Raw genomic sequence first — 20,363 nt, 5'->3', positions numbered from 1 at the left:
TAAATGACCTCCAAAATACCACTTTTTGAAAGCTGATATTTTTCTTTGCAATTTTTTCCCACTCATTGACATTAAAACTGGGAGATTTTGAAAACAAGCGTTATCTGACAGACCAAGAGATCATTAGTGAAGCATGTGCAAGCTTATGTCTCTAGATCTGTTCTGAACTTTGCTCAAGAAGGGCACTCAGAAAAAGAACACCAGCTTAAATATTAAAGTCAAGAAAATGAAACATTCATGGGCTGCAGCCAGATATTGTTGCTGTAGCTGAATGTAACAGTGCCTGCCTGAATATGGTTGGAAATGCACTGACAATGTATATGTTGTCAATAAAGCCTGCATTTAGAGACATAAATACTAACTAATCAGACTAAATAAATCAGCAGACCCAGGTTTTATCTTCACAGATAACCCTCATTAATCCAGTGAGCTTTTTTTTGAAGACAAAAAAAGAAATGAATTGCTTCATTTGTGTTGCTTGAATGGAATGCTAATGATGGGAGGTGAAAATCCATTAATTATTCATGCCTGTCGACTGAGAAGGCAGATCCTGGCTTTTCCTGTTACCATTGCAACAAGTGGCCGCGGCCTAGTCAGAACAAGGTCATGAAACATTTCAACAGAAACAGACTAGAGATCACAATTATGCCTTCTGGAGAAAGGAAACCCACGTTCCTGAACTGTACAGGACACATTCAGATGGATTTAAAAGCTAAACCTTATTCAAAATGGACCCAGGAAACCAAGCCTTTTGTGTCTCAAATTTACTTTACCCTAAACAACTCCTCTTTGGAGAAAGAATGTTGCTTTGGTAAGTTTGTACAAGTTGAGCTTTTCCAAATTAGTTGGAAACTGTTTTATATTTCATGGCAAATGTAATGTGCAATGTTTTTCTGTGTCTTGCAAATCAGTATTGAATAGCTTGCCTTGTTTTTATTTTAAAAAAGCATAAAAATAACACTGATTCACAATTCTATACATTGTTTTAACCCTAGAAAAGATGTAACAGCAATTGTTTTTAAAAGTTAAAATAAAAAATTCTAAAAATTGGTCTGCATTATTAAAATAAATTTTTCCCTGACAGTCAAATCCTAATAAGATTTAAACAAAAAATAAATCTTTGATCCAATATCTAGTTTCTTGCAATGTAACACAGTATCAAACTGGAGAGGCCAAAAGAAATCAGAATAGTACTCCGCAGAAGGTATTTTGGTTCTCTGCTTTAAGCTGCATATTTGTGTACACCTTGTATTGTTGCTGTTTTGTACAGTAAAACACATTTTTGATCTGGGAATAGAAGTAGAGAATAGTGTAACATTCTTATAGATTACATAAACTACACTGATGTAGCATAAATTAGCTGAAAGCAAAGTTAGGAATGAATTTTATTTTTCTAAGTAAAGAAATGACAGATGCTGTGCATGCAAAACACATAACAGTGGGGAAGCAGTGTTTGGCATCTGTTTCCATTAGCATGAGGAAGAAAAGCATCTGAAAGTTTTTTTTATTTGTTAGTCAACACCACTACAACTGTAACATTTTCCATAGTCTTGATTGAGCAATGAAAAAAACTCAGTATTTAAAATACAGTAGTATTTACATTATTCCAATAGAACTCACAAGCCAATGCACTAAGTAGAAGTTTTAATAATAAAAAGAATTGGAAATAATCAGTGTCTAAGATGAGAGGCCAAAATGTTATTAACTTTGTCTCGTGAAAATATTGATTGTTTTGGTGCATATTCTGCTTTTGATATACTTTGTCATAACTGTCAACGTGAAGAAAACAATCTTTTTATTTCATGTCCAGAGGAATCATATTTATAAGAATTGAAAAGAGCAGATATCTACATGTATTAAGGCAATGTACTAAGGCAATTTGCTAGGTAAATTTTATGCAAAAAGTGATGAAAATAAGGATATGTAGACAGAGCTACACAAATAGGGGGTGTGATCTTGCAACTCTTACTCACAGGAGTGGTCACATAAGTTGACCTATTGTATTCAACAGAGTTACTCATATCAGTAAGGATTGTAGCAGAGGGCCCATGTTTTACCGGGAAATAACTGTCTGTCTTATGTGACTGTTGTACAATGTAATTTGAGCAGCAGGGATTTTTTTAGTGATGTGTTTAAATGCCTTAAAGTGTTGTGATTAAATTAGAGTTTTACAGAATGTCTCTTTTAAAAAAACTACAAAAAGAAAAATGGAACAATATATTAGATGTGTCAGTAACAAGGTACAAGAAGCACATGATTTATTGTAGAGATGTGGTACCAGTGGCAACAGCACTACTCACTTTAATTTATTTTATTTGTAAAAGAGATTAATTTTCAGTACATGAAGGCATGCAAACTTTGCCTTGCTTTACACTGGTGTGGGTGCATCATTTAGCATAGAGAACACCATGACACCATCTCAAGCTACTTTAAGCACTGGACTATAAACACAGGTAGAATTGGTGTCTCTTCCCCCATGAAATGTAATGACTCAATGCCTGCCAAAGACTTCATAGTTATAGTGGAAATGGAACTCGGGAACTTTTGTGCCAGAAACACAGGTTCCAATCACTTGGGCTAAACAAAAGGGTCTGTTAGCTGTATTAGTACTAGGTCTTATATCAAATTGACCCATGGGGAGCTCAGGGAAAAATGGTGCCGTCGGGGGCGCAGGCACTCACTGATCTCTCCAGAGTCCAGAGGTGTGGTAACACTGCACTATCCCTCTGAAACAAACTTGCTTCTTTGTCCATGAAACAATACAGAGAGAAGGCCTACAGCCTTCCCTTTGGTCTTGAATAAAAGGACCCAGGGGTGCATGGTGGACTAAGGGTATAGTTGCAGCAGCAAAACTGCAGCTTTGCTGTTGTTGTTGTGTGGACACCTGCTATAGCAATGGAAGAGGTTTTTCTCTCACTGTAGTAAATCTAGTGATTTCAGAAGTGGTAGCTAGGTCAATGGAAGAATTATTCTGTCAGTCTAGCAGTGTCTACATGAAAGCTGAGGCTGGCTTAGCTCTGTCTCCTGTGGTGTGACTTTTTTCATACCCCTGAGCAATATATCTAAGTCAACCTAAGTTTAGGTGTAGACCGGTGCTAAGATTTCTCTGTCGCTCACACCTTGATGCGCAAAAAGATGCAAGTTTCCATATGCACTCGTAACCTATCCCATGGTGTACTGGTGCTTATATATACTGCAGGTAGGTAACTAGAGCAGATTTGATCACATACACAGAGGTGTGCCATTCCATCCAGCAGAGGGCCGGGGAACATGTACACTCCCTGTGCACTAACCAGTAACCATTACAGTGGGAAAGATTGTGAAAATTCATCATTGAGAAACTCTGTATGATGATGATAATAACAAACAGTCCTAGACACTCTTGGTACCCTCGACCTGTATGGTAGCAGCGATAACAGAGCTGTTGCTGTTGAAATGTAAACATTGTAGTGCTAAAACATTCACATCGTGGAAACATTCTCTTGTGTTCTTTGAAAGGACAAGAACAAAATGGAAGAGCAATACTATGAATATCATAAAACCATAGTGCTGGATGATAATGTATCATTTGCAGATGGTATGAAACACCTGTTGGCTTTTTGTAATGGTGTTTGCATTAGATAGCAAACAGCTTGACTAATTCTCTAATTTTTGATCTGTTACATGAAAATAATTCTCTTGTTTGCTAAGTGTTGAGTTTTATTATATTATTTTTACCCACTCATGCAGATTTGTTGCATCCTTGTCTTCTAGTGTTCATTATTTTTCTTTGCTTCAATTTGTTTAAAAATTTTAAAATAAAACGAAGGAATAGCTTTCAATTTTTGCAATAAATCAGTAAGGATAATGATGTGAGTAAAGAAGTTACCAGGAGAATTTTGATATCCAGTATTTACTCAATTGGCTATAGGGTTCAATCCTGCAACTCTCCCACTGGAGGTCACCAGAATTATGTGTAGAATCCACAGCTCTGAGCCTATAGGATCATCCTGTTTTAGTTGAAATAGAGATTTCATTCAGATCTTTGTTTAATGGTCTACTTCTGGTGATAGACAGGTCAAGTATCCATGCTGATTTTATTAGCCATTTCAGTAGTCTTTGATATGAGTGAACATGAGGTTTTATTTAAATACATATGGGACCAGGCAAAAGAGAATGAGGCTGCTCTAGAAAGTCTCTGCTCATTCAGAGAGGCCCAGTGCCAGTTGCTCATCTTGCATCAAGAACAATGCTCGTGGAGATTTAATTATGTATGATAGACCAAAATACCTCATAGTATACCTATAACTAGTATGCTGATGATGATTCTCACTGCAGCATATCCAATTATGGAGGATTCTTTAGTCTCCTTTCACATCCCTGGTCAAGATAGGTACTTGAATGGGAGCTAGATGTTTAGACTTTATTATAAGGCCATCGATTAATCACAGTTAACACACATGATTAACTCAAAAAATTAATCACAATTAAATAAATCAATCTTGATTAATTGCCATTTTAATTGAACTGTTAAACAATAGAATACAAATTGTAAATTTATTAAATATTTTTGTTTTCTATATTTTCAAATATTGATTTCAATTATAACATAGAATACAAAGTATGCAGTGTTCACTTTATATTTTTATTACAAGTATTTGCATTGTAAAAATGATAAAAGTATTTTTCAGCTCACCCGATACAAGTACTGTAGTGCAATCTCTTTATCATGAAAAGTGCAACTTTCAAATGTAGATTTTTTTGTTACATAACTGCACTCAAAAACAAAACAAAATGTAAAGCTTTAGAGGCCTATAAGTCCTCTCAGTCCTACTTCTTCTTATTCAGCCAATCACTAAGACAAACAAGTTGCTTATATTTATTGGAGATAATGCTGCCGGCTTCTTATTTACAGTGTCACCTGAAAGTGAGAACAGGCGTTTGCATGGCACTTTTGTAACCGACATTGCAAGGTATTATGTGCCAGATATGCTAACACTCTTATTCCCCTTCATGCTTCAGCCACCATCCAGAGGACATGTTTCCATGTTGATGATGCTACTTAAAAAAATAGTGCATTAATTAAATTTGACAGAACTCCTTGGGGGAGAATAGTATGTCTCCTGCTCTGTTTTACTTGAATTCAGCCATGTATTTCATATTATAGCAGTCTCGGAGGATGACCCAGCACATGTTGTTCACTTTAAGAACATTTTCGCTGCAGATTTGACAAAAACACAAAGCAGGTACTAAGTGAGATTTCTAAAGATAGCTACAGCACTTGACCCAAGGTTTAAGAATCTGAAATGCCTTCCAAATTCTGAGAAGGATGAGGTGTGGAGCGTCCTTTCAGAACTCTTAAAAGAGCAACACTTTGATGCAGAAACTGCAGAACCCAAACCACAAAAAAAGAAATCAACCTTTTGCTTGGCATTTGACTCAGATGATAAAAATGAACATGTGTAGGTCTGCAAAAGCTTTGGATCATTACTGAGCAGAACCAGTCATCAGCATGGATGCATATCCTCTGGAATGATGGTTGAAGATGAAGGGACATATGAATCTTTAGCAATTCTGGAATGTAATTATCTTGCAAGGTTGGCTACAACAGTGCCGTTGTGAATGCCTGTTCTCACTTTCAGGTGACATTGTAAACAAGAAGCAGCAGCTTTATCTCCTGCACATGTAGACAAACTTGTTTGTCTGAGTGACTGGCTGAACAAGAAGTAGGACTGAGTGGACATGTAGGCTTTAAAAATTTACATTGTTTTATTTTTGAATGCAGTTATTTTTGTACATAATTCTACATTTCTAAGTTCAACTTTCATAATAGAGATTGTATTACAGTACTTGTATGAGGTGAATTGAAAAATACTATTTTTTACAGCACGAATATTTGTAATAAAAATACACGTAACATGAGCACTATGCACTTTGTATTCTTTGTTGAAATTGAAATCAATATATTTGAAAATGTTGAAAGTATCCAAAATATTTAAATAAATGGCATTCTATTATTGTTTAACAGTGTGATTAATCGTGATTATATTTTTAATCACAATTTTTTTAATTGCTTGACAGTTCTACTTTATAATATTATGTAATAGTTGTGTATAGTGCCATAGGTAAGTATGATGGATTTCCTTGTTTTGGGCATGTAGCTGGGGCTATTAGTTCTGTTGTCAGGTAAAGGTAGGCAGGATTAGACTGGCTTGCTGTTCATGATTGCCAACAGTTATTGATTTGGTTTTTATTCTCATAATGCACCCAGAAATTGAGCACCTATAAGCCACCTTAAGCAAACAATAATTAATTATTGGCATATGGTTTCTGACCTACTATATTGTTACTTATTAACCTAATGTAATATTTAAATGTGCCCCAGAAAGCCGTCTGCACTGAAAATACATAGTAATAACTTAGTGAAAACAGGACAAAAAGTACATGTTTTCTGAGTGCAAAATTATTAAAAGAAATAAAAAAAATGGGGAAAACAGCTGGCAAAGCAGCTCACTTTTGCTTCCTACAGTCAGAACTGAATCAGCACAATGCAACATGCACTACAGTATTTAATTTGGTGTTCCATGGACGGTAGGGGGTGGTGTGTGGTCTCTTATACCTATTTCCATATGAAATCAAATGGTAGTGTGAGGCAGAAGCAGGCAAGGAAAAACTAAGTTGCCAGAGTGAATATATCAGACTGCTGATTGCTTCTCCAGTAGATTCTTTTATGAAACTCCTCCAGCCATAGAAATGCCTCCAGTTTCTGGCTTCCTGCAAACAATTTACATATGTAGGTGTATGGAAATATTTAACATGTACAGCAGAAGTTGGTATGTGGTGTGATGCTTTATGTTGAGGCTGATCCTATGAGGTGCTGAGCACCCCTGCTAGGTGCTGCAGGTCCTAAGTTTGATGCAGCCTCCTTCAAATCCTGCCTTAAAACTCAACTCTGCCATTAGCACATACAGAAATCTGCCATCTGATTATAACTAGGCAGGTGGTGAGCTGAGATTACTGCTACTGACTGTTAAGAGTTGAGCACACAACTCCTCTGTGGCTAAACCCCTCTTGTTTGGTACTCTGTCCTTTTCTGCTTGTTTGTCTCATCCATTTTTATTTCTTGTTTGTTTTCTCAGCGGTGAGCTCTTGGGGCAGGAACTATAATTTACTATACATTTGTACAGTGTCTAGAACAATGAGCCCTGACCTGGCTTTGTCCGCTAACTACTAACACAGAAAGAATATTAAATAATGCATGCAATTCCCATTGGAGTCAACAGGGAGTTGAAGATACTCAGCACGTATAGGCATGTGTGTGCACTAGGTGGTGATCGTAGCTCAGTGATCAAGGCATTGGGTTTGGATTATGTGAAATACTTCTTGGAGTCTCAAGTTCAGACTCTGGCAATATAAGCAGCATTTCGTCTTCCCCAGATAGATACGGTAAGTACTGTATTGTGCAGTTTGACAAGCTGGCCTATCGGATGAGACCATAAATACAGAGGGGGGCTCCAAACAGGAAATGTAATCTGAACCAAAACATTATCTTCAGCAGCTTTCTGCTTACGAACCAGTCTGCCTGCAAGCAATGTGTTCTAACTATCCCACAGTACTTCTATGAACAGAGGTTTGTGTTGTTCTCCTAAACTAATATTCCCCCCACCCTCACTCCCCATGCTGAAATGGGCTGGTTACCTGTGTGGCTGCATTCAGCCATCCCAAAGCGGATGCACTTCAGAGGTGCTGTGTGTACACAGTTTGTAAAGCACTGTTAAGCCTTGGGAGAAAAAGGCAAGAGAAATGTACATACTTAGAAATGTTGTTTATTATCCTTCATTAAATTTACTGTAGATAGTGCCACATGTTATTCAGAGTAGTCATATTATCACTGTCTTATTTTCTTCAGACTCAGATTTGTTGTACATACAGTTTGTATTTTGTTAGCTAAATAAATGCCATTTTGTGCCAGGATGGGTAAAAACTGAAATAATATACCTAGAGAATGATCTGATAGCATGCTGGGCTAAAGGTGCTCTAGTAATACAGGGAAGGGGCCATATAAACTTAATATACTAAGATGCCAGACCAAAAAAACCCCCAAACCCTACAGTAAAGTGGAGTTAAAGGGCTGATCTACACTACGGGGGGGAAAATAGATCTTAGATACGCAACGTCAGCTACGTGAATAACATAGCTGAAGTCGAAGTATCTAAGATCGAATTACTCACCATCCTCATGGCGCGGGATCGATGTCCGGGGCTCCCCCTGTCGATTCCGCAACTCCGCTCGGGTTGGTGGAGTTACGGAATCGATATAAGCGTGTTCGGGGATCGATATATCGGCATCTAGATGAGACGCGATATATCGATCCCCGAGCAATTGATTGCTACCTGCCGATACGGCGGGTAGTGAAGACGTATCCAAAGTTGAGTACATATATGCAATTTAAGGATTAAATAATCACAAGAATGTTTGTTTTAATTATTCCAGCTGCAAGCATTTCTACAATAGATATTCAAAGTTAAGTTTAAACTTATTTAAACATATGGAAATGTACAGCTAGGGAACCTAAACAAACTTAATTCTATCCTATGTAATAATTATAAAAGTACAATAGTTCAGTGTTGTGTTGATCCAGATTAAGTTAAATTGATTAGATTAGATTAGTTTATTATTTAATTTATGACACCATTACAGAAGAGGAGGTAAGATCATCTGGATGCCATAGCTTCAATTACTGAGACTATTAGGGAGCATAAAAAAGCCCTCAAAGTGCTAAATTCTTACAGGATCCATTTAAAAATTCATTTAAACTCACACAGATTTACCTGTAGAATCTCAGAAAATTAATTCTCTACTCAAAGAGTGAATCAGGTACATTTGGGGAGAAGACATTATATTCTTCATCCATAACAGAGAGGTTGAATCCTTGCTTCAATGGTAAAACTCAGCCTTAATATGGATTTATGACTAGTGCCTCTATAGTTACATCATCTTATCAATACCATAGTCACACCTATACTAGCAACATGATACCACAAAGGAAGATTTCTTCATCATCGCTCTTTCCTTCCCTTACATCAGTTGTTGGGAGAATCTGTGTGTGTGCTCCTTTTCATCTTCATGTGAAGGAGGACCCAGAAGCTCCATACTTCCTGTTCTTTTGGTACACTCTATCCACTCTGCTTGGAATGATCCTGTGAGGAGTATTCTGTCCTCTGTGACTGAGATTCCAGAATTTGGTTGAGTCTGGATTTATTGGCAAGGCTACAACATAGAAATTACTAAGTACCACAAGAAACTCCTCTTCAATAAATCTGCCCCAGGGCTTTACTACTCAAGAGTGAGTTTGGCCAAAAGCTTATGTCTGTGCTGTGCTAGGAAAGGGTGGGAATCCTGTTGCAGGCAGATTGCAGTTGAGCTTGGCAGGTTATCACTGCAAAAACATTAAGGTTTGATCCTGGATGTTTTCTACCTGTCTGGCTTTTGAATGTGCTAGTTTGCCTGCTAGTCACATTGGGTTCTGCATTATTATTTTAATGTTTTTCTTTTTCTTCCTGCCCTCCTGTTAGCTACTCCCTTTTGGATTGCTTTGGAATTCAAAAGTAATATTTTCTGAGACATTATATTTCTTTAATTTGTTGTTGTTGCTGCTTGTTGTTCTGGTGCTTGACATTTCCTAATCATGCACAACTCTCACTGGACTCAAGACTCTTTCTGCAGCGCTACAGATTGTAGATAGCAATTTGCTTTAATCAGGACCCCCTGGAATTTTGTAATACTTCAGGCCAATTTCTATAACAAATTTGAATATGTTCAGCAAAAACTTCTGCAGCAGTGATCAAATATAATTGCCTACAATTTCACACACACACGCAGGATACTTGGTTAACTACAGAATTCCCGGAACCTCAGCTTTTCACAGTTTCATCACCATGGAATCACTCACTTGCTAAGGAATTCAAGACTTTTTAATACCTTGAATGTAAATTGTGAGATGGATTTTCAGCATGACATGGGCAATTAGCTATGCAACACTCCTGTTACGTTTATTAGAGTAACAGAGATAGAAGGATCAAAAAATAATGATTTGCAAATCTCAAGAGGCTCAGAGGCCAAGTATTCTGAATCTTAACTCCACCTGTGGATCATCAGCTGGAGTTCGAACAATGACAGAGTTTCACACGAAACCTCTGCCACCTACATTTGTATTTGTGATTAGAATCCTGAATTCAAGTGCTTTTTTCCAAACCTACCATAGTTGTTAATAGAACCTGGAACCTACAGCAGGGAAAGATCAGGGGAAATCCAAAAGCTAACACTTAGAGTGATTAATAACAATAGAAATGGAACAGAACCCAAGGCTCAGATGTGTAGTTGGTTGAGTTTTCATCAGATATGTTGTTCAACAACTTCGCATCTTTATTCATAGGAATACAGGAATCTGCATACTGGGTCAGAACGGTGATCCACCTAATCCAGTGTGTGTTTGCTCAGACAGTGACTAAGGCCAAGCTCAAGAGAAAATGCAAGAAACCTCTTAGTAGACATGAAGGGGAAGGTTTCTTCCTATCTCTTCTAAGATAGAGACAGGCTTATGCCCTATAGCATGAGGATTTATTTGTGTTCCTTTTCCTTATGTAACTGTTGATGTTCCCATTACCCATAAAAATGTCTAATCATACTGTGCTCTTGGCCTCAATGATATTTTGTGGGAATGAGTTTGGTAGGATAATACTGCATTATGTGTTTTAAAAAAAAAAAAAAAAAAAAAAAAAAAAGCATCTCCTTTCCTCAGTTTTAATTTACTACCTTTCAATTTCAGTGATTATGCTATTGTTATTGGACTATTAGAAGGGGTGAATAGGTGCACATGATTATCCTCTCTCTCCTCAATTCAGTGTTCTGTATAACCGTATCAAACCCCTTATTGATCCTCACTTCTCTAAAGTAAACAGGCTACTCTTTACATTCTCGTCTCCTTATGGAAATGTTTCCATGCTCCTAATAATTGTCCATCTCTGAACCTTCTCTATTGAACTCCTTTTAGAGATAAAGGGTAAACATTTCAAAAGCACCTAGATGTTTTAGGCACTTGAAAATTTTACCCAGAGGTCCAGGACTGGGACACAGTATTCTGGCATTCCATCAGTTTATATATAGACATGATTACATTTTAGCATTTTCCATCCCATTGTTTATGCACTCTAATCTGTAGTTTGCTTTTTTTTACTGCTGTTGCATACTGAGCAAAGCCTTACCCTGAGCTGTTCACATTGACACATGATTATTTTCATCATTCATTATCTGATTTTCTTTCTCCCCACATCTGATCAACTGTACTCTAACACCATCTCCAAATTTATGGAGCAGTTTGGGTTATACAACCAGAGCCAAAATCAAAGCTGGAGGGAGGGATAGCTCAGTGGTTTGAGCATTGGGCCTGCTAAACCCAGGGTTGTGAGCCCAACCCTTGAGGGGGCCATTTGGGGATTTAGTTAGGGATCAGTCCTGTGTTGAGCGGGGGGTGGGACTAGATGATCTCCTCCAACCCTGTTTTTCCATGATCTTGTCTCTGTACTTGCTGAAACAAAAACCTTTGCTCTGAACACCTATAAACTTTGAGAAAGTTTTGGATCCAAATGTTTGAGGCTTGGATCCATCTGTTACATTCAGGTTCCATTAATTGCTGAAAGTGTAACATTCATGGATAGTGTAAAAAAATCTCTTTAAATTGAATGCATTTTGTAAGCAGTGCTTGTATATAGGAGAAAGTGGCACAGGGAAATCGTAGAATATTAGGGTTGGAAGAGACCTCAGGAAGTCATTTTGGTCCAATCCCCTGCTCAAAAGCAGGACCAACAACCAACTCAATCATTCCAACCAAGGCTTTGTCAGGCCAGGCCTTAGATATTTTAAGGCTAGAGATTCCACCACCTCCCTAGGTAATCCATTCCAGTGCTTCACCACCCAAATAGTGTTTCCTAATATCCAACCTAGACCTTCCCCACTGCAACTTGAGACCATTGCTTCTTGTTCTGTCATCTACCACCACTAAGAACAGCCTAGCTCCATCCCCTTTGGGACCCCCCTTCAAGTAGTTGAAGGCTGCTATCAAATGCCCCCCTTACGCTTTCTTTTGCAGACTAAATAACCCCAGTTCCCTCAGTACAGGAAGTTAAGAGAAGAGGAAAAAGCTATAAATCTGTAAGAAACATCCTGGGTTCTCGTTTATGCTTGGTTAAAATAGAACAAAATATAACCATGGGCTGTTATAACTGAAGTCTCCTTTAGCAAGCTCAAACAGAGTGAAACTGCAAGGAAACAAATCCCGAAGCAAAATGGATGTTTGAGATCAGAGCTGGGAAATGGGATAGTTCTACTATTCAAAGCACAGAACAAATTTTGGATGGAGAAGAAGATGATAAAACCGTGGCTTGGTAAGTAGATGTTGTCAAGACTTTGGGTGAAATACTGTCATCTTTGAAATCAGAGGCAAAATTTCTAGTGTCTTCATTGGGGCCAGGATTTCACCCTTGGTTGTCAAAGATACAAAAAACAAAACAAAAGCCTGAAAATATCTGTGTGTCCAACAGGGCTGGCTCCAGCTTTTTTTTGCCACCCCGAAGCAGCAAAGGGTGGGGGGGGAAGGAGAGAGAGAGAAAAAAAAAAAAAGCTGTGATTGCGGCACTTCGGCAGTTGCTCTACCTTGCCACTTCATTCTTCGACGGCAGTTCAGCAGCCGGTCCTTCCCCCCGTGAGGGACCTGCTGCTGAATTGTCGCCGAAGACCAGGATGCGCCGCCCCCTTCCATGGGCCGCCCCAAGCACTGGCTTGCTGCGCTGGTGCCTGGAGCCAGCCCTGGTGTCCAGTAGACTTAAACTGTGCATCATGGAAAGATCACTGCTAATAGCACCAAATTCATAACCAGGTCAGTTCTGCATGAGGCATCTAACTTTGCATTTGTTATATTTTTATTGATTATGCAGAAGTATTGAAGAGTTTATAAATTAATAGCAAACAGCACAGGAAACAGCTCTCATCCAATTTAAATTGTCAGCTGAAGTTCTTAGGCCCAGCTCTAAGCAGCATGTTACTACATCTCTGTACATATTTGGCCAGGAGAGACAAGCCAAACCAAAAGGAAATGTTAGAGAAGTCGTGAGTATAACTATAATGAAAGGGGAACTACTTCTATCAAAAGGCAGCATACTTGAATTCAACAAAAAAAACTTGCACCATAATTTTGAGGCTTTTAAAAGACTATTCCTCATTTAAAAATCCTTGCTTGGTTGGTTTGTTTGTTTTTATGCTGCCAGCATGAATCATAATAAATCATCGCACTTCTGTTGGGGCCTGGTAGCTTTGGTTCATTCTTACTAAGCTATTCAGAATCTTGGAGTTAAAAACTTGGCTCTAGTTTGTGTGGATTGCTCATGTCATTATTTCCCCTTTGTTCAGTCAGTGAAGAACTTGAATTCCAGAGAGGTGAAAGATTCATGGCCACCCTGCTTGTTTATCAGAGTTTCAATTGATTGTTGGGGGGAAGGGGGCAGGTTCCCCTACTTCCTCCTCTCCATATTTTTCTCCTCTCCTCTTTTTCATAATTTTTAAGAGTCCAGAATTTGGGAATGAATAGAAGATGTTCAAGTTCTGGTTGCCTTTCATGCTTCCAAAGTTCCCTTCCCCGATTTTTATTTTATTTTATCTTTTCACCGGCCTATTCTCCTTCCTCCATTCTTGTTTTTCTTCTCTCCCTTATGCAGAAGAATTTTCTGTGTAATGTTACTAGCACCCGAGAGCCTAATGGCTGCCAAAAGTGAAAATTTAGTTGCTCTCCAATATCTCTTTGGTAGCCCATATAATTTTCAGAATAAATATTTTGTTGGGTACTAAGATAAGTATAGAAAAAAAAAGTTCTTGTCCAAGTACCATCCTCTCCTCCTGTACACCTCTCACCTGATCATTTATAGTTTTTCTTCTTATATGTATCTACTTACTGTTCTACAAGTTTGTCATCGTTCCTCATCTCTTTGTTTTTCCTCTGTCGATCTGTCTTTTATTTCTACATCTACCCTCTGCTTTGTTTCCCTCACTCATTTTCTGATGACTGTCCTTTGTTTATTTCTCTTTTTTTAGCTCTCTTTTGCTGCTTTTAAGTTTATCTTTGAACCAGCTGGCAGTTGCAACAGAATTCTATTAGTGCTGGGCTTCTAAGAACAAGTGCTTCCCATCAGTGCCACCTGCAGAGTGAAACTGACTAGGAATCTACTGGGGCCAGGAGTACAGCGCTAATAGAGTTCTTCTAGTCTAGCTGCAGGAGCTGGAGGTCCCGTGGATTTGAAAAGGTAGCCCACTGACAGTCAACGTCTGTACTGATCTGGCAGACAGTGGCTTTGTTCACCGTGCAAGCTTGTGATTTTTGTTATCAGAAAGAGTTGGGTAATATGATCAGAGTATTATAGGTACTGTTTGGGGAAATATGATGGTATTCTTGGAAGGATATGCGGCATTATAAAAGTAACCTGTTACAGCTGAAAGTAATTTGAAATATTTGACCTTACAGAGGAGTCTCCTGATTAGCACATACCACAATACTTTCCCTATGTTTTACCAGAAAAGGATGATAGTACAGTAGTTGGAGATTGAGATTGAATCCATTCCCCTGTAAGTATAAGAAAAGGTCCACCAAACAATGACCTATTGTATATTAAATATTGTCACCTGTTTGGGTATTATTTTTTCTTAGACAAGGCAAGGAGCAGAAGGAAGAACAATAGTTAGGGTGCTAGCTGGAGCATAAAAAGACCTGGATTCAGGTCCTTCCTCTATCATAGACTTCCTCTGTGACCTTTGGTAAGTCATTTATTTTCTCTCTGCCTCTCCAACATCTGGAGGAAAACAGAACTTCCCTACTTCACTGGGGTGTTGAGAGAATAGCTCAGATACTATGGTGATCAGGAGTACATTAAATAATTTCAAGAGTAGGTACTTCAGGTTAGGTTCCTAAATCCATATTTACACACCAAATATTTGGCCTGATTTTGAAAGCATTACCACCTAAGCAGCTGAACTGAAGTCAATGGGAACTTCTAGTATTTATGCCTTTCTAGAGAACCCATTACTGTAGCGTTTGCATTACCTACAAAATTCAAATATATAAAAGGCAGAAAGATAACACCAATCCATGCACACACAATTTACATAGTGTAAGTTTAGCAAAATATCATGCAACATACACTGTCAGGGTTTCCAAATATTCTTGCTGTACTATATATAAAAAAGTTCTTGGATTGTAGTTTCAGTTTGATAAATTCATTTTCACGTCTCTTCCTAAAAGCACAATTAAACAGTATGTCTTAATGTTTTTCTACAATGTTATTTTCCCCGGGGGAGGTTCAGTCTTCATGCAGCCTTTTTTCTGCACTTTGTCCTGGACAGACTGTTGTCAGGATATCTGCCATCCTGCAAACTCTATTTTAAAACAGACCCCAAATCTCTTTGGGTTTGACAAAGCACAATAGTATGACACAAAGTCAATGAAGCATAACATGATGTTGTGATGGATGGTGTTTGCTGGTGGCATTGCCTACTGGTTAAGAGGTTAGGCCTCTGTTTGCTATGACTCTAATCTTTCCCCTAGGCTATCATCACACCCTGTAGAGGTCTGTATTTTGATGGAAGATGACCATACCCTCCAGTCAGGTCACCAATCAGGTCTTATCTCTCTCACTATGATTGGATTCCAAGGAAGATATGGGGTCCATCTACTTGACCCCTGTGGGTGTCCAGTCCAAGCCATGGGTTTCCAAGGGTCTTTACCTTTTCCTTTCCTTCCTGCAGGGAGTAAGAGTTTAGAAGCAAGAGTTTCATGCCCCTCTTAGTGAGAGCGGTTGGTAGAGAGCCAGAGTCTTCCCATTCCACCAGGCTCTAGCCCAGAGTCCTGTAAGAGGTACCAATGTTTTGCACCCAGCCTTGTAGTGTCCTCTGGCCACTCCATACCACATACTGTCTTGCCAAAGTCTTACAGTTTGCCTCACAGTAGTAAAGGAAAAGATGATAATAGTTTCAGCCAACTATGGGCTCAGCAAACAAGATCTTGCTCTCTGGAAGAAGGTTGCTTTAGCACCCTTCCCCAGGAGCTCTTAGGGAAGGTCTCTCTCCCTGCTCTGTCAGGCCCCTTCTGCACTGCCTAGCTCCCTTTTAAGCATCACGTCCAGCTGCAGCTTGCTCTGCAGGTATGGCTGGGCAGGGTCTCCTGTAGCCAGACTTGCTCCTTAGCCCCTTCAGTTCCAGTGTGGGGTTTATATACTTGGTCACAGGTATAATCATTTTGTCATAAAGGCAACAACCCTAAAGTTTACTTGCATATTTCTTGCTCTGGGCTGGATTATTACTTTAAGCCACAGCCTGAACTGGAGGAGAAGAAGCCACACTGTAACTGGAACCTGAGGAGGAACTCCAGCTGACTCCTCCAGAATTCTTCTTGGGGCTCAGAAGAAAGCATGATACTGTGGAGAGTTCACCACCTTTTTCTGGCCCATCTGAGCTTGTTGGTGCAAAGGAGAGCAGGGTCAGGGAGCCACAACCTTGCCCCTTTGCAGTGATAGTAACAGCTGTCCTGGGAACTGTGATTCTAAGCCTGCTCTGCTCTTTGGAAGGTATGGGAGAGAGGTGGAGGCTGGAGCTACAATGGGTCCACTTGATCTCTGAGCAGACAGGAGAAAGGGGGGCCTACTTTGCTCTTAGCAGATCAGTCTTTTTCCAATAGCTGAACTGTTTTCCCGAGACCACTTCCTTTATCTTAGTCCCCCACCACCACTCCATATTGTTCCGTAATGGATGTATTATGATAATATAGTAGCGTTTGCTTATAACGTTTGTGGATGATACCACACTGGGAAGGGCTGCAGGCACCTTGGATGACAGGATTAGAATTCAAAATGACTATGATAAATTGGAAAATTGGTCCGAAATCAAAAGATGAAATTCAATAAAGACAAGTACAAAGTGCTTCACTTAGGAAGGAAGAGTGGAATGCACAGTTCAAACTGGGGAATAACTGGTTAGGTCATAGTGCTGCTGAAAAGGATCTGGGGATTATAGTGGATCACAAATTGAATGAGTCAACAATGTGATGAGGGTGCAAAAATGCTAATATAATTCAGGGGTGTATTATTATTATTAATATTATTAAAAATATTGTATGTAAGACACAGGAGGTAACTGTCTTACTTCTGCTGGAGTACTGTTCCAATTCTGGCCGCCACATGTTAGGAAAGATGTAGACAAATTGGAGAGAGAGTCCAGAGGAAAGTAACAAAAGGTTTAGAAAACCTGACCTATGAAGAAGGTTAAAAAAACTGAGCAAATTTAGTCTTGAGAGAAGACCGCTTAAGGGGGAACCTATTAACCGTCTTCAACTATGTAAAGGGCTGTTGTTATAAAAGGGGACATAAGCAGTTCTTTTCCATGTCCACTGAAGGTGGAATAAGAATGGTCTTAATCTGCAGCAAAGGAGGTTTAGGTTAGAAACCTTCAAACTATAAAGGTATTTTAAGCTCTGGAACAGGCTTCCAGGGAGGTTGTGAAATCTCCATAACTGGAAAGTGTCCAGCCTGTTTTAAAAAACAGGGATGGCTTAGGTTTATTTGGTCCTGTCTGGGTGCAGGGGACTGGATATGATGGCTTCTCAAGGTTCCTTCCAGACCTACAATTTCTGTGATTTTGGGAGCATGGAACTGGAGTCAAAGGGCCCAAGCTCTCTGAGGGAGTGTTATGGACACATACCAAGGGAACTGGTGGAGTTAGAGTTAGGCTGGAAGCAACTCCGCCACATGGACAGAGCAGTCCACAGAGTTTAATAAAATTCCACTTGTTCAACTTAACCTGCATTCAGCTTCACTCTTCACTAATGAAACAATGGGTAGCACTGGTGCTGGACAGTTCCTCTCCTGAATCTTAAAAAGCCAGTATGCCCTACTACATTTGTCTGTGTGGCTCTTTCTACTGTATGTCTATGTATTGCAGAAATCTACTAATCTTCATGTGTCACTTATTCTTTCTGTAACATAAAGTAATATAATGTGCATAAAGCTAAAAATCAAAGCCTAAGCTTGTCAGTAACTAAAGGCAGAGAATCCTGCAAACTCATCAAAGAGAACAGTGCCGTATTTAGTCTATGAAGTTTCTATCACAGATGCTTTTGCCATGATTGGGGCACTGAAGGTCATTTGTGAGCTCTGAATTGCTGGTTGTGTGACAGCAAAAAAAGAGGGCTGAAACAAAGGTTAAATTAGAGAGGCAACTGGAAGTTATTCTTGTGTGAAGAAGTACATTAGCTAAATTAATGACAGTAAACCTCCAATTAGCTGAATGGTGATGCTGATTTACAAATTTACAAGGTAAATACGGTGCTTTTTCCAGCTAAAGAATTGGATAGGGAGCTGTCTAGCCTGCACATTTTAATAAATGGATTTAAGTAATCACTTGCTATGTATCAGTGCATACTAATTTCATTGATATTATTCACACATTTTATATTTACAATAAATCTCTCCGGATTTCTGACCGCTGTACAGAAAACATGATTTATTACCACATTTTCTAAAATGTCATCCCATAAATATGAGGGCGGACAAAGGCATGGGAATAGATCCAGTATCCCTTCACTTTACAGTAAGCAGTTTACCATCTTATTTATAAAACAGGGAACTTCTGGTAGGCTCAAGGCACCTGCATTTAGCTGATACTAAAAGAAAGTGGAATTTCCAAACCAGTATCTGTTTCATAATTAATATGAATTTATTGAATGCTCACGTTATAGTAAGAAGAGACAAAAGAGGATAGCTATTATAAATTACATCAATTGTATCTTTTACAGTGTGTTGGAGAGTAAAATAACTAAAATATGAAGCTCTTAATTGGGCAGTGTAATTGTTATATAGCTATATTGAGACTGGATAGGATTTTCAGGGGAAAATGGGTGTAAACTGCTTGGCATTGTAGAGATTTCTAATAGAAACAAAGCTTTGCATTGTAGTGCTTGCCTCTGAAGAGGAATTTATTAGTGGATACAGATTTTGCATAATATCATTGACAGGAGCTACTCAGTCAGTTAACCTATAAATCCTTAGTGGCATACTTCATGTTATGTTCTCATGTTTTCTCATCTTGGAACCCATAGCTCAAAGAAGACTTATACAATGGCCACAGAGTATATTACACCGAGAATGTGTTATTTTCTTAGCACTCACATATCTTCAGGCCACTGTCCTAAAACAATGAGGAGTCTGGTGGCACCTTAAAGACTAACATTTATTTGGGTGTAACCTTTTGTGTAACCCACTTCAGACGCATAGAGTGAAAATTACAGATGCAGGCATTATCTAAGGTAACTTCCTTCTCTTCATGTGTCAGTATAATAATGCCTGCATCTGTAATTTTCACTCCATGCATATGAAGAAGTGGGTTTTTTTACCAACAAAAGCTTACACCCAAATAAATCTGTTAGTCTTTAAGGTGCCACCGGACTTCTTGTTGTTTTAGTTGATACAAACTAACATGGCTACCCCCTGATACTTGTCCTAGTAATGCTCTTTCGTATTGATTCATTTAGCAAAGTATTGCAATATAAGGTGCATTACCAAAATCCATAGCTTTTCCTCCTAATAGGTTTCCCAACTAGGGCCCTTTTGAACTTTCTTTGAAAGGTCACCTGCAGACTTGAAATACTTGGGCATCTAGATGCCGGCTAATATTGACTGCATATCTGAAATCAATGAACCAGCTCATTAGAACAGAGTGTAATTTAAACAAAATAAGTTATATTTACCTTTCTCTATAAAGAGAGAATCATGGCTATATGTTGTTGCAGCTATCAATGCATTTTATATGGATAGATGTCCACAAAACTGGCTCATGGATTGGACTAGACAGTGTAGGGAACTAATGTGCAGAAAAACTTAGTTCATATAATGTATTAAAAGTATATAAAATAAATAGTTTAGTGAAAGTTTGTGAAAGAATTTATGCTGAATACTTTGCAGTTATCTATATAAGACAGTTGTCCCTTTAACCATGGTTGATCTGTACATTGCAATTAATACAATGTGAGGGTATATTGGTTGGTTTGTGCACTTGAGCAAGCAAAAAGTCTGGGTCGCTTTGGTCACCATATTGGCAATGTGTTGTTAGCTGCTGCACAATTGGTTGTGGGTATATTGCAGGAGATATAATATTAGTGGAGATTTATTTATGGCTAGAGGGTGAGCCTGACACCCTTTCACCAGTGCTGGCTAAAATATGGATTACTCAGTTCACAATTTTACAGGCATTCAGAAATATTTCACAAGTTTTTATGATTGACTCAGGTGGAGATG

General features: G+C 38.7%; 1 protein-coding gene across 1 annotated transcript in view; it reads left to right on the top strand.

Moving 5' to 3' along the window:
• The first annotated feature begins 487 nt into the window (after positions 1-487).
• C7H10orf90 (chromosome 7 C10orf90 homolog) overlaps positions 488-20,363 on the top strand; it is a 106,642-nt gene continuing 86,766 nt past the window's right edge. Inside the window, 2 exon segments of the mRNA XM_030569566.1 lie at positions 488-584; positions 587-811. Of these exon segments, the coding sequence (XP_030425426.1) occupies positions 488-584; positions 587-811 (322 nt within the window).

This window comes from Gopherus evgoodei, chromosome 7, assembly GCF_007399415.2.
Source record: "Gopherus evgoodei ecotype Sinaloan lineage chromosome 7, rGopEvg1_v1.p, whole genome shotgun sequence".
In the NCBI taxonomy this organism is placed as follows: Eukaryota; Metazoa; Chordata; order Testudines; family Testudinidae; genus Gopherus; species Gopherus evgoodei.
This window is presented reverse-complemented; position numbering and strand designations above follow the sequence as displayed.